This window comes from Terrapene carolina, unplaced genomic scaffold (genome assembly GCF_002925995.2).
Source record: "Terrapene carolina triunguis isolate 2854851 unplaced genomic scaffold, T_m_triunguis-2.0 Scaffold62, whole genome shotgun sequence".
Classification (NCBI taxonomy): domain Eukaryota; kingdom Metazoa; phylum Chordata; order Testudines; family Emydidae; genus Terrapene; species Terrapene triunguis.
This window is the reverse complement of record NW_020664413.1, coordinates 9,229,694-9,243,678: the sequence shown is the minus strand read 5'-3', so window position 1 is coordinate 9,243,678 and position 13,985 is coordinate 9,229,694. Positions and strand designations below refer to the sequence as shown.

General features: G+C 45.4%; 1 protein-coding gene across 1 annotated transcript in view; it reads right to left on the bottom strand.

Annotated features, from left to right (window-relative positions):
- PDIA5 (protein disulfide isomerase family A member 5) overlaps positions 1 to 13,985 on the bottom strand; it is a 121,594-nt gene that overhangs the window by 55,073 nt on the left and 52,536 nt on the right. Inside the window, exons 9-11 of the mRNA XM_024205723.2 lie at positions 8,961 to 9,052; positions 8,782 to 8,853; positions 2,866 to 3,002 (exon numbers count right to left, since the gene is read on the bottom strand). Coding sequence (XP_024061491.1) covers positions 2,866 to 3,002; positions 8,782 to 8,853; positions 8,961 to 9,052 — 301 coding nt within the window. The remainder of the gene's footprint in view (positions 1 to 2,865; positions 3,003 to 8,781; positions 8,854 to 8,960; positions 9,053 to 13,985) is intronic.

The following is a 13,985-nucleotide window of genomic DNA, read 5'->3' as shown; positions in this document are numbered from 1 at the left end:
GCGGCCAGAGCGCCGGGGGCAGGGCCGCGAGCCCCGGCGGGGGCTCGGCTCTCCCGCCCCTCCCCCGGCGGCCAGAGCGCCGGGGGCAGGGCGGCGAGAGGGCGGCGAGCCCCGGCTGGGGCTCGGCTCGGCTCTCCCCCCGGCGGCCAGAGCGCCGCGCCGCCCCCCTCCAGGTGCCGCCCCAAGCACCCGCTTGGGTGCTTGGTGCCTGGAGCCGGCCCTGCCTCTCAGGGAGGTGGAGTACCTATGCCGATGCATAGATAGCAGCTTCACTACGTGCTCCAGTGGTGCAGCTGCCCCGCTGTAAGTGTAGACAAGCCCTTAGTGACTTGCACCTCTCCGCCCACTTATGCACCAAGCTTCAAAGCAAATCTACGTTTTTATCCCCAGACTAGGCACAGGTTGATTAACTGGGAGCATGAGCTGCACTGCCAGTGGCGGTCAATATGTGCACCTGCTCACACTGGACTGCACCAGTAGTACGGGGCTGCACTTGCCAGAGAAGGCTCTGTTCTCATACCCTTACTCAGGCTGAGTAGCGCTTTACTCCACCATGGTCCCAATTACTTCAGTGGGGCTACTTGTGAAATCAGGTGCAAATCATCATGATTAAAGATAGCATGATCTGGTCCCCAGGGACTATCATTAGTAGCTAAGGAGATACAATTGGCCAAATATATCCCTGGCAAAATGCCATGGAACTATAGAATTACACCATGATGGAGTTTGGCTCAACAGAATGTTAAAAAAATACTTCTGTTTTCCTGGGGTCTCTTAATACTAGGTCTATTAATACTTTGGCCATCTATGAAACTATAGTTAAAGCATCACTGCCATAATTCTGCTTCTACCAAAAGAACTTGCACAGAGTATATCCAGAATTTCTTTCTTGTCGATTTTTTTATTTTGTCTCTTCTGAGACCAATGTGTATACATTTTAAATGAAGACACATTCACATCTTCTAAGTTTCCCAAGGTTAAAACAAATAATGAGGAGATGTCCTTTGCCTTTACTGCATGTTCTGCTAGAGAGTAATTTATCTCCTAATATTCGTAAGGTGACTCCATTAGCAAATTTAAGAAGTGCCTGGAGAAGATCTTTTAATCATGGCAATAATGTTTATGATAGCTGTCTGTTGTTAATTAGTTTGCATGCCCACCCTCTGCTGCTGATGCCCAGAGAGGATTTTTGCGAGTGGGGATCTTTTACATCTTTGTAGGCTGGATTCTGCATATACACACACCTATCTTTGGTAGGACTTCTCTGGATGTAAACAAGTCACAACACATCTTCTATGCCCCAAATAAAAAAAGCTCTGTTTAAAAGGACTTGTTCTAATAGTAAACATGCTTTTTACTCCACGTTAGGCCAGGTAGGACAAAGTGCTGGTAGGGACCAATGGGACTACTCAGGGGAGTAGAGCGATTGCTTAGCCCCAGGTTCTTTTGACAACGTTACCCACATGGCCTCCTTAAAGAGACAGGCCTTGTAACTTGGATTTTGCTGGAAAAGAAATTTCTAGGGTGAAATCCCAGCTCCATTGAGATCAACAGCAAAACTCCCATTGATTTGAACAGAGACAGGATTTAAGTGCTAGTACCAGGATTTCAACCCTTGAGCCAAGAACCCCTCAAGGGGGATAAGATTTTGACCTTACAGCCAAAGACTGCTAATTGAGAACACGCTGCCTCCGGAGCCCCTGTGGTGTTCAAATCTAGGTACATTAGAGCTGTTGAACATCCCAGCTGATTGCAATTGCCAGGATGGTGCATACGAAGAGACAGGAGCTACGCCATATTGGGCAATATAGATTAAAATCATTATCCTGAATTGCACCCAGAAACAAATTGGCAGCCAGGGCAATCTGCATAAGAGTAGTGATATATGCACTGGATGCAGAATGCCACTAAGTAAGCAGGCTAACCACATTCTCCACTAGCAGAAGTATCTGAGTGGTCTTCAAGTGTGCACCAAGTGATCTACTAAAATAGAGTGCCTCTCAGTAGTTCAACATGCAGATCATACACAGCATGAAACATCATGGCAAGGCCTGCTCACAGCCTCCTAGACAACCTGAGATGTGTCAATAAAGCACCACCAATCTCAGGAGTCAACTTAAAATGTGCTCCAAATACTCTCTCAAGGTCACTTTAGAGCATTCTGCTTGGACGAGACCATAGAAGGAGCAAAAAGGCAACGATCTGAGGCAAGATCCTGCATTTGCCCTGCTCAAGATGAAAATTCAAGTAATCCAACCCACCTCCATTTATTGTAAGCAAAATAATTAACATTAAAATACCAACAATTCTACAACGCTTTAGGTTTTCAAAGCCCTTTACCATCACAAACTAACCAGCTGTCACCACACCCCTGGGAAGTACACAACTACAGTTGTCCCTATTCTGGCAGACTGGGGAAACTGAGGCAGATAGGTGCCAGTGACTTGCTCAAGGCTGCAAAGTGAAAAGTTAGAGGCAATGGGATTAGGATTCAGGACTACCCGGCTCTCAGTTACATGCTGAATCCACTAGATCCCTCGCAGTGGAAGTGGGACAACGCACGGGATGAGCTGAACATGAGGCGATCGCTTTGTAAAATAATGAGTGTCCAGATTATTCAACACATTAAGTTTTTCAACCGCGGTAAAAAAAAAACAAACAAAAAAACAAGGCATCTCCAGCTCCTCAGCTGTGTTCTGAACTTATGAACATTTCAAGCTAATTTTCTTTTAGGAGGATCATTAAAAAAAAAAATCTGCATCTTGACATTCAGATTGTGTGTGAGAGACTGAGATGGAAACAACCCTCTTTTTATTTATAAACAGGCATTTGGATCAGACTACGGAATGGAAAACGCCAACTCACATGGTGCATGGAACATCACTAGTACAGACGAATGCTCCTTTATAAACTTGTCAAAGTCTTCATCCGTCAGATGATAAACAGCATTCTCCTCATCTGCCCAGGGAGTCTCCGGGGCCTGTGGCTGAGGCGGCTGGGGACTATAAAACAAACATACACAGCTGAGAGGAAGCTCTTCTGTGTTAAATAGCAATCATTTCAGCCAACCAGATTGCAGGAAACCAATCTGATTGTGCAAACACCAACGCGTGACACGCTAACCCCACCAAATGGAGTTCTGTAATTGGTTCCACTCTGAGCTGATATGCCCTGAAACTAGATAAAACGGGGGGGGGGGGGGGGAGAAAAATCCATCATGATCAGAAGCTCCTAAAGACAGTGGAAATAGAAGGGGTAGAGCAGGGAGATAAACAGAAATGCTTTGTTATTTCATTATAATATAAAATTCACTTTTTTAAACTACTCTTTTAGACAGCTCAGCAGAATGCTCCGTTCTCCCAGCATTAGCTACCATTAGCCCCATTGCAGATGAAAGGAAAGCAGCAAATGTAAAACAGCCATTCTAACAAATAGCCTCAGAATACACGTTGCTGGATTTAGCACTCCTATGCAGAGGTAAAGTGACGGGGGTGGTCTCAGGACTTTGTGCCAAGACTCTGTCTCTAGTGATCTATGGCCCCCATCTGAGTAGCTCCCAAATACTTATGGATTTATCCTCAACATTTCTGTGAGATAATACTGGCCCTATCTTATGACTGGGCATTTATGCTCTCATTCAGCAAGGGACTCTGACACATACCTAACCTCAAATACGTGACGAGTCCCACTGACTTCACTGGGATGCTCACGGGCTTAGAGTTAGGCACATGCTTACGTACTCTGCCGAACCGGAGTCAAAGAGATTATGTGACTGCTCAGGGACACACAGGAAGCCTGTGGCAGAGCTGGGAACTGAATCCACATTTCCTGAGTTCCAGTCCAATGCCTCACCCTGAAAATTATCTTTCTTCCCCTCCATAAACGTACACTAAAGAGACAGAAGATGGCAGATGGCAGTTTATCATACTGGTGACTACTTCAGCAGGAAGATCCCAATGGGAAAAGGTGAGAAGCTGCTATATGCAGATGACACATCAATATGGGCATACTCAAAAGAAGACCTAGAGGAAACAGTAAACCAGCGGTGTGATCAGCTAAGCACTCATGAGATGAAAATGAGCATCATTAAGACTGAGGGCATGCGGGTCAATAAATATGCCACTGGAAAACTGGATAAAGAGATTAAAGGAGTACAACTTAATCAGACTCATCATATCAAGCTTTGGTGGCTAGATTACGGAAGACAGAGAGTTTGAACGCGAGATACAGTCCAGACTGGGGAATGCTAGAAGAGCATGAAATAACATCTCAGGTGTTATGTCTGACAAGTGTATGCCACTGAGACTGAAAGCCCAACTGTACAGAACAGTGGTGCGCTCCACAATGCTGTATGCTGCAGAAGCATGGGCAGTAAAGAGACGGCAGATGATGGGGTAACGGAAAGAAGGAAAAGCAACAGAAGTTGGAAGATGCAAAGAGCGGTACTAATTTGACATTTATTAAGATGCTGTTGATAATACAGTAGACTCAAACACGGGAACATTTGGATCCAGACTTTGTTGATGTTATAATCAGCTGAATTAAAAACATGGAACCAAACATCTTCAAAAACTTTAGCAAAGTTCAGATCTGGCTCTGGCCCATCTCTGATGGAGGCAGATTTGCTATTTTTGATTTAAATGCATTACTGTTTCAGCTGCCTGGCACATGCAATGGCAAGTGGAGGATACAACTCATTTATCTTGTCTGGCTGTCATTTCTAGACAAAAAGACAGTTTAGTAACAGTAGAAAAGAGATACAGACAGACAGAGGTAGTGGATTTTGCCTACATATGCGGCGAGGTATGGCCCAAGAATACCAAATATTATATAGTAAATTGGGATGCACCATGCCCCTTATGTAGATCCCAGTAGTATCTAAGAACCTCAAATCAAGAACCAGGGCCCAATTGTGCAAAGCACTGTGCAGATAAATGAAGATGACAGTGCCTGCCCAGAGTTCACAATCTAATTCGTAGAGAGAGCCCAACAGGAGGCCAAAACAGACAAAAGGAGGGGCGGTGGGCGAGGAGCTTCAGGTAAAGCTATAAAACAAAGGGTTTAGCAGAAAAGCCACTTGCCTAATCAGTGCCAGATGGGAGTGATTTGTAGGGTCCTGGCAGAAGTAGGGTTTAAAGAGGGATTTTTTTTAAGAGGATCACATGGTGGTTTTAAGAATTTTGATGGGGAGTTTTTGTTCCCCATTAGCGGGCAGAATTTTACCAGGTCTGCGAGAGGATCTGGCAGTTTAATTAATGAAGGCACTCGCTTAGATTGTAAGCTCTTTGGGGCAAAGACTGTCTTTGTGTTCTGTGTTTGTACAGCGCCTAGTACAATGGGGTCCAGGTCCATGATTGGGGCTCTTACATGCTTCAATAATAAAAATCATTTCCAATAGCAACCTAAGGAAATAATGAACATAAGGAAAGCAGTGCTGGAGGCCCCATATAATCTATTTTAGGAACTAATTAGTAAATTAAGGTGAAGGAGTTCCACATGGATGGCTCACTTAAAATCCTGTGTGCATGTTAGTAAGGCTAGATAGTAGCAGAGAAGACATGCCTCAGTGCTTGGCTGAAATCCCATCTAAGCACCTGGGGCATGTTAACGGGCAAGGCAAACCTAGTGGCTAACGACAGTGGATGACAGAAGTTTGGAAGGGTTATCAAGGGCTATTTAAATGAACTAGGGACAAGGGGAGTACTGTAACAGGGCAATGGGGTGTCTGAGTGGGGCCCAATAGAAGGTCAAAAGAAGCCAGTGAGAGGAGCTAAGAACCTACTAAGACAGTTTGCATCTGGACCGATGCAGCTGAAAAAAAAGCAGAGCTTAGGAATTGAGTGTTAAAAAAAGAAAAAGAAAAAGAAAAAGAAAGAGATGGACTCAGTAATCAGTTGCGAGGGGTTGGACCTGGTGGTTGTTACTAGGGAGGGGAGCATGAGTGGGCGACATCACTGAAGATCATTTATATAATGCCATTAATAAGACAGATGCATTGTATCATCAGGATAGGAAAGGCTGCGGGAGAAGTGCTACAGCCCTATATGTACAGAATAGCATCCAATGTATTAACCACGCAGTGTGCAGTGTGTATAACTGCTGTTCCTCTACATCCTCATACAAATGTCTTAAGGCTCAATGAGATAAGCAGTCAGATCTATCTGGGTGTCTATTAGAAAGATAAGAGAGGTCAAATATATCTGCAGATTGATGAGGTAGATGCCTCCAGCGTCAGAAACAGAAGTCTTGAGTAAGCAGTAGGAAAGATGCTGGAATCCTCCAAACTATTAGATCCTATCCCGAGGGAAAACAACTACCCTGGCTGACTCAATCCTTCTCTCCCTCTCTCTCCCCCCTTTGCGACCCCAAAATCAAATTACTGTTTCCCCCCCAGCATTTAGGACAGGCTGACTGAATGGCCAAATACTGAAAGCAAGTTTATTGAGAAAAGGGGTGGGGGGGAAGGCAACCCCTTGGAGGATATATTTATATTATTTCACAATTTATTGACATTTTCTATGGCTCACAAGTCTTTGCCGGATTCTCGGTATACGTGATGGCCTGCCCAACCACCAGCCACAACGGACACTCTGGTAAGGACACATCCTGGCTGCTCTGCACGGTCAGAATACAGAATGGTCTGTACCAAAGTAGCTCCCTAATGCGAGAGATTCTGTTGCAGGGGCTTTCTTTAACCTCAAACCATTTTATTTCAGAAATTATACACACACACACTCCTCACTCGTGCTCGAGACAACCAAAGCAGGGGAATTTAGACTCCGATCTGAGCATTCCCGACATCTGGTGCTAGGATATTAGAACCAAGAGCTGGTGTGGGCACATGTATAGAGTTCGCATGTTCACCGACTGCTTCACCCCATTTTTGTTTCATAAAGGAAGCCACTTTCCTCTCTCTCCACTTACAGAAATAGCCTGAGAAACAGATATTGCAAAGAGCAGGATGAACCTGAGGTTGAGTTATTTGCTGAGAGTTTTCAATTACATATGTGCTGTATATTTAAAATACATACGTCTTGAAGCTGTTTAATTACACTTTTAGGCCCTGGCCACAGCTTTTGGCTACTTGTACTGCAGATCGCTCTGTGTAAGATCATATTGAGCATGTGATAGGCTCACACTATATACAATTTTAATTGCAACATCTATTACTGGCAAAATCCTAGTGTTTTTAATCTCTACATGTGATTTCTTAAAAATTATATTGATTACAAAAGAGGGGCAAGAAAGCTTCTGCACAGATTGTCTTTTGAGAAACTATTAAGCATGTACGGAAAATTAAGTGAGGACAAACAGCTGTCTTTAGCTCTGGACTGCTGCAGTAACAGGCAAAGCCCACAGCGGCTTGTTAACGGAGATTATCATTGGAAAGAGCTTGCAGCTGTTCTGCTTTGCTTCCAGTAGCGGTGTTCACGAGCTGTCAAGGCACTGATATAAAAGCACTGCACATTACAGGGATTATCTGGATGTAATGTGGGCAGACTGAAAAAGCACCAAACGTCTAAGGTTTCACATGTGGTAGCCAGGTGATAACCGACATCCTTCCAGGCCTGAAAGGCATAAAAGATACAGGTGATGAAGTCATATATCCTTGCTCTAAGGGAGTTGCTGTCTTACTCATTCAATTCTGATGACTTCATGGACTGAAAGAGGCTTAGAGACCAAAGTCAAATTTCTCTTTGATTCACATAGTAGGACTCAAGCCAACCTCAGCATCCTAGGTTCCCTAATGCAGATTTCCCATTGATGTGAATGGGCATCCTGTCAAGGCTCCATTCTGGGGTACCGGCATGGTGAAGTATCAGCAAGTCCAGGCCAAATGGCCTACTGCTGTGAATGCCCCAAGACCCCCACGCCTCAAGTGTAGTGAACAGATGAAGGGGAGGGAAGGAAGAGGGAGGTGCACATTTTCTATTGAGGAATCGACCAAGATATGGAGCATATGGTGCTGGAGAACATACTGGATGAGGGAAGGCAAGGGGAAAAGTCCTGACTTTCTCAAATTTTGATAAAATCCATGGGCTAGGTCCTCAGCTGCTGTAAACTGGCGTTCTAGCCTATTCTATACAGGTTCTCGTGTCTTCCTCATCACCACAGTATCTGCGTGCTTTCCAGTAACTCCACTGACTTCAGTGAAGCTACGCCAACTTACACTAGCTGAAGATCTAGCCAAAACAAGTGTTTAAAAATGTATAGTGACTCAACTATGATTCCCACAAACCTCCAACAAGCCAAAAAAATATTTAGCATGACATAAGCACTGCCACTAGCAAGGCAGAAAACCCAATCTCCATCATAGGGATCCTGGCCTCATTTTTCAAAAGCGACTAGTGATTTTGGGTGCATTGACTTTTGGTGACTAACAGGAGACACCTTAAAGGGGCCTGTCGTTTTCAAAACTGCTGAGGCACCCAGCTTATGAAACTCAGGCCCCTTAAAAAGGTGTCTCAAGTTTGTCACTAAAAATGGAAACATCCAAGATAATTGAAAATCACATTTTGAACTGGAATTGAAACCCAAAGATCAGCACACCTTTTTGTCTACAGCAGACAGGTCACAGACAGCCTTTTGCTAGCAACACACTGCAACTGTAAAATACAAGGCATGCATGCTGAAAACAAACATTAATCAGAGTTAACCTGTAACAGGTCAGTCAACATCAGTGGTGTGGTTTTATTTGGTCTTTGGAGAGGAGGAAGTGTGGGAGGGAGGGAGGAAGGGGACTGGATTGTTTTGTACAGTACATAAAGTTCAATGCCTTACTTTTGCAGCCACTCTGCTATATCCTTTGCAGTAGCCCCATAGTTCTCATAGTGGAACAGGAACTTTCCTTTCCTATTAATGCAACAAAATGAGATTTAGTCCCTGTATTGGAAGATAAGGAGGAACATGAAATTATGATTTAACATATGATTTCTAAAGAAGAAGTAAAAAGGACTGACTCAAAGTAGCAGATGGTAGGGTATCCCCGAACATTGTATTCCTCCTTTATCTTTTCAAATTCAGCGGAGTGGACGTTCATCCCTGCAAGTACCTGCAAATCAGAACAGAACCATTTGTTTCTTTGCCCTCTTGCTATTCCCAATAATACAGGACGTCACTGCAAATTCAAAACAAGAAACAAACTGCCCAGACTAATAGTCCTGGACAGATTTTGATTGCACTCATTTTACTGCAAAGCCACAGAGACATCACTGAAGTCAGTGGAATTACACTGGTTTTGCTTTGATGCAAGAGAGATCAGAGCCTGGCCTACTATATACAGCTTGTAAAGAAACATTCCAGTTAGCTTATTGCTGTTCCTTGTTTTCTGCTACAGATTACTCATATTTATATGCACCGTCTAATAGAAGTACCCAAAGGGGACTTGTTCAACAGAATTACTGATGCCATCTCAGAATATTTACATTTCAAGTGGCAGGATGAACAGGTTTATTCTGTTTCTCAAGTACCACAGCTCAGAAAGCGCGCAGACATTAGCCAGGACAGCAGTTCTAGCCCCATGTCTTTGGCTTCCATTTGGCCAGCCAGTTTAAAGTCTCACCTAAAAGCCAGAAAACCCAATTGCCTGAGCAGTGGCTTTGCCGTTTAAAAAGGCAATTTGGGGGGGGGGGGGGAGGAGACTGCATAAATCAACCTTGCTGCAATTTAAAAATAGAGCTCGCTTTCATTTTGTGCAACAGGAAAGGAGTCCTTCCTCAGAGGCTTCCAGAAATGGGTTTGGGCTCTGAGCTGTATGAATCTCTTTAAACCAACAAAGCCACCCTCATCCACCCTCACTTCGAATCACAGAAACGTAGGGCTGGGAGGGACCTCAAGAGGTCATCTAGTCCAGCCCCCTGTGTTAAGGCTGGAGTAAGTATACGTCCATTATAACCAATGCCTGGCAAGGGGGTGGCCTGCCTTTTGATACCAAGTATCCATGGCATCTCGAAACAACACACACAGTGCTTATTATATACTTCATAAATGTCACAATGCCCGTGAGGCAGGTGAGCACGATACCCATTCTACAGATGGGGAAACTGAGGCACAGTGACACATCTCACAGAGACACCAGTGAGTCAGTGACAAAAAATGGACACAGACTCAGGAGTTCCTGGCTCACAATCCTGTGCCCTAACCAACAGACCATACTACACCTCAAGTATTTTCAAAACACTGGAGAGTAGTGGATGGGAGTAGCTATGCATTTCTGTGGGTGTGGGACTTACACAGAGGTCACCTCACAACTTGGAGATACAACTCCAAGATTAACTCCATTTTAATGGCATTGACGGTTTAAATCATTTTAGCAGCATGGGCTTAATCCAAACCCCTCTGAAAACAGGATTTTCTCTTTCCAGCTGAAATACCACATCGGAATTTAATACCAGTTTCCTGACTGCAGCAAACTGCACGGACAAAATGTGCTCAGAGCCAGCTGGAAATAAATCTGCAGTACAAAATCCTCACATGAAGGTCAGTCAGCCTTTACTCAGAATGTACTGGAGAGTTACAAAAGGAGACATTTTTGTCTCTTTTCCTCCACACCTACTCCAGCAAACTCAAAGAGGCAGATTAAAGGAGCAAGCCTTACATCAGCCTTCTGTTCATTTTACTTTTATACATTTTCTTTGAACCACCAATGACAGATTTTACTTGATCCTTACAGGTACTGGACCTGATTCTCCATGCCTTGTATCTCAGGATGTCATTTACACACATGCAGAGTAAGTGCAACAAGCTACCAAATCACAATGGTAAGTTTGCATGGTATAAATGACTATACAGGCCAAAGGAGCGGCGAATCAGGCCGATTAATGACATTTCTTCTGAGGGTCAAGCTGTCAAAGCTCTCACTTAAATCATTAGCTACACGAGCTCAGAAAACTCCAAGACTCCACCAGGATGTTCCTGGGGCCAGCTGGTGTAAACTGTTGTAGTTCCACTGACTTCAATTAAGATACAATGATTTACACAAGCTGAGGATCTGGCCCTTGGTTTTCAGGGACACATGATCGCGCTAAGTGAACGGTTTATATCCCATGGACATTAACGGGAGCATGAACTGACCCCAAATTTGCTATAATATATGCTTTAAAAATTCCAAGAGAAAGATGAGCTCAAAACTTCCATGCAATGTGTAATCCTCGGTATTTTAAAACATGTCTGGATTTTGCTGATCCCATGCAATAAAGTAAAACACATGACACGCACTAACACAATAACCTCCAAGAAAGGGGCCTTCTTAAGCAAGTACCTGATATCAATGGGAACTTAACCATGTGCTTAAGTGCTTTGCCGACCAGGAATGCTTTCCCAAATTGGGGCCAGAGAGTGATACTTACAGGAATTCACTGTTATTAACTGGAATTCACCCTGATTGCAGGACAAAGATTTAAATTTTTATTAGAGAATGTTTAAAAATAAATACTACATTCAAATTGTGAGCTGGTCTTTTTCCTTTTGCACCGTTGTGCAATTTAATGTGAATTATGAACCTACTTTAACACTGAAAAAGTCATCTAGCTTTCCTCTTGACCACAGCACTGACAGCAAAAAGACCAGTCTCACAAGCAGAATACAGTAACCAATGTCAGGTACAGTTCACCTTTTCATTTTTACAACCTATTAAATAGGCAGTTATTTGATTTTATATTTTCATGCTTTCTCCTAGCAATAATGACCTCAGAGCCCGGCGTTTCCTGGCAGTTAATGACTGGTTGGGTTAAAAGGCCAAACCCTCAGCTTGTCCAAGCCAGTCACAAACTGCCAGGAAACACCTCACCCGGAGCCATTACTGCTTTAAAGTACACAATGGAAAAACTGTGACGTGTGCAGTATAATTAAAAGTTAATTTAATTTTAGAAATGGCGAAATATATATGGAAAAAGTTAGATAATATAGGACCATTAATCCATGGAAAACTGGGTTTTAATTTAGACCAAAGGACTGAGCTTCTGTGTGGAAACAGCATCTTCTACAGCAGTGGTCTCCAACCTTTTTACACCCAAGAACACTTATTGAATCTAAGGGCAACCCAGGATCAACCCTTCCCTGAGGCCCCAGCCCTTCCCCAAACCCTGCTCCCTCCATCCCGCCCCATCGCTCGCTCTCCCCCACACTCATTCACTTTCATCGGGCTGGGGCAGGGGATTGGGGTGTGGGAGGGGGTGCGGGCTCTAGGCTCGGGCCGAGGGGTTCACAGTGTGGGAGGGGGCTGGGGTGTAGGAGGTGGTGCAGGGTGCGGTCTCTGGGAGGGAGTCTGAGTGCAGGAGGGGGCTCTGGGCTGGGGCAGAGTGTTGGGGTGCAGACAGGGGTACAAGGTGCTGGCACTGGGAGGGGGGGTCAGGGCTGGGTCTTGAGGTGCAGGAGGGGGTTCAGGGTGCAGAAGTGGGTATGGGGTGCTGGCTCCGGGAGGGGTCTCAGGGAAGGGGGTTGGGGTGCTGGCTCTGGGAGGGGGCTCAGGGTGGGACTTGGGGTGCAGGAGAGGGTTCAAGGTGTAGGAGGGGGTGTGGGGTGCTGGCTCCGGGAGGGGCTCAGGGATGAGGGTTGGTGTGCAGCCTCCCACCGGGCAGCATTTACCTCTGGCAGCTCCCGGCCGGCAGCAGACGCAGCGAGGCTAAGGCAGGCTCCCTGCCTTCCCCGGCCACACACCACTCCAGGAAAGGGCCAACGCGCCCCTGCGGGGGGGCGGGGGGGCACATGGCTCCGTGCGCTGTCCGTCTCTGCAAGCACCGTCCCCACAGCTTTCCCGGCCAATGGGAGCTGCAGGGGCGGTGGTTGCAGGCAGGAGCAGTGCGCGGAGGAAGACCCCTGTCCCCCCACCCCCGGGGCTGCACTGGCCGCTTCCGGGAGCGGCGTGGGGCCAGGGTAGGCAGGGAGTCTGCCTTGGCAGCAGGCACACAGCACCACCAGAGATCGCAGTCGACTGGGAGATCCTCTAGGATCAACCAGTTGATCGCGATCGACCGGTTGGTGACCACTGATCTACAGTGAGTTGCCAGATCAAGACTTTGGTCTTAGCTGACTCTGTGCAGAGAGGCCCCGCTGTGCCAACATGAAGTCTCGCTGACTTCAGCAACTTTCCACCCGGTCCAGGTGTCTGCCTGCATGGAGCTCGCTGTAGTGTTGGGACCCCAGCATTCAGTCTCACTGGGTTATTAAGACGATACTCCTGAAAGATCGTTCTAAAGAGCAGAAGGAAATGATCAACTGTTGGGGGATGGGGGGGGAGGAAATGGGGCAATAATGGTTTAAATTCTCCGGCTTGAGTTGCAACTCCTATAAAAAGTGGGATTGTCTATGGCATAGGCAATAGAAAATTACAAGAAAATACAGTGCGTTCTGCACAGTGCTAGCCCTCCAGCAACGGTTACACATGTGGATCCTTATGTATCTCATTCCTGTATACCTAAAGTCCTGAAGCAATACAATTCACCTGTCCTGCCAGACAGGGGCGTCTTGTACAGAGGAACCTAGTGTTAATTCAATGGAATTCACACTGTAGGACAGGTGGAATTTTAATGCTCTTCAGCCATACCAGAATTCTTATACAAATATCTTCAAGGGCAGTACTCTGCCCTTAAGAAATGCAAGCAAATCTCAGTGAAGGTAGCCCTAAGCAAACAAGCATTTAACGCATGCGTCTACCGAGTTTCAGAACAACTACTTGGGGGAGCATGCAAGTGTGAGGATTTTTAATGCTCACAAGATATACTGATTGGAATTTCCCTGCCAATGAAACTCAAGGCTTCAACCTCTCTGCTCTACCATGTGCAGCCTCTCTGGGGCATAGCCTGCCATCTGTGACAACCTGAATGATGTTAGAAGGAACCCAAACTCAGCTTAAACTCTGCTCTAACCCACATTTCCATCAGTCATTTTCCTTTGCCTCCCACGTACCCAGACCCACCCTCCCTATGTATGTATGCATGCATATATATATATATATATATATATATATATATATATATATATATATA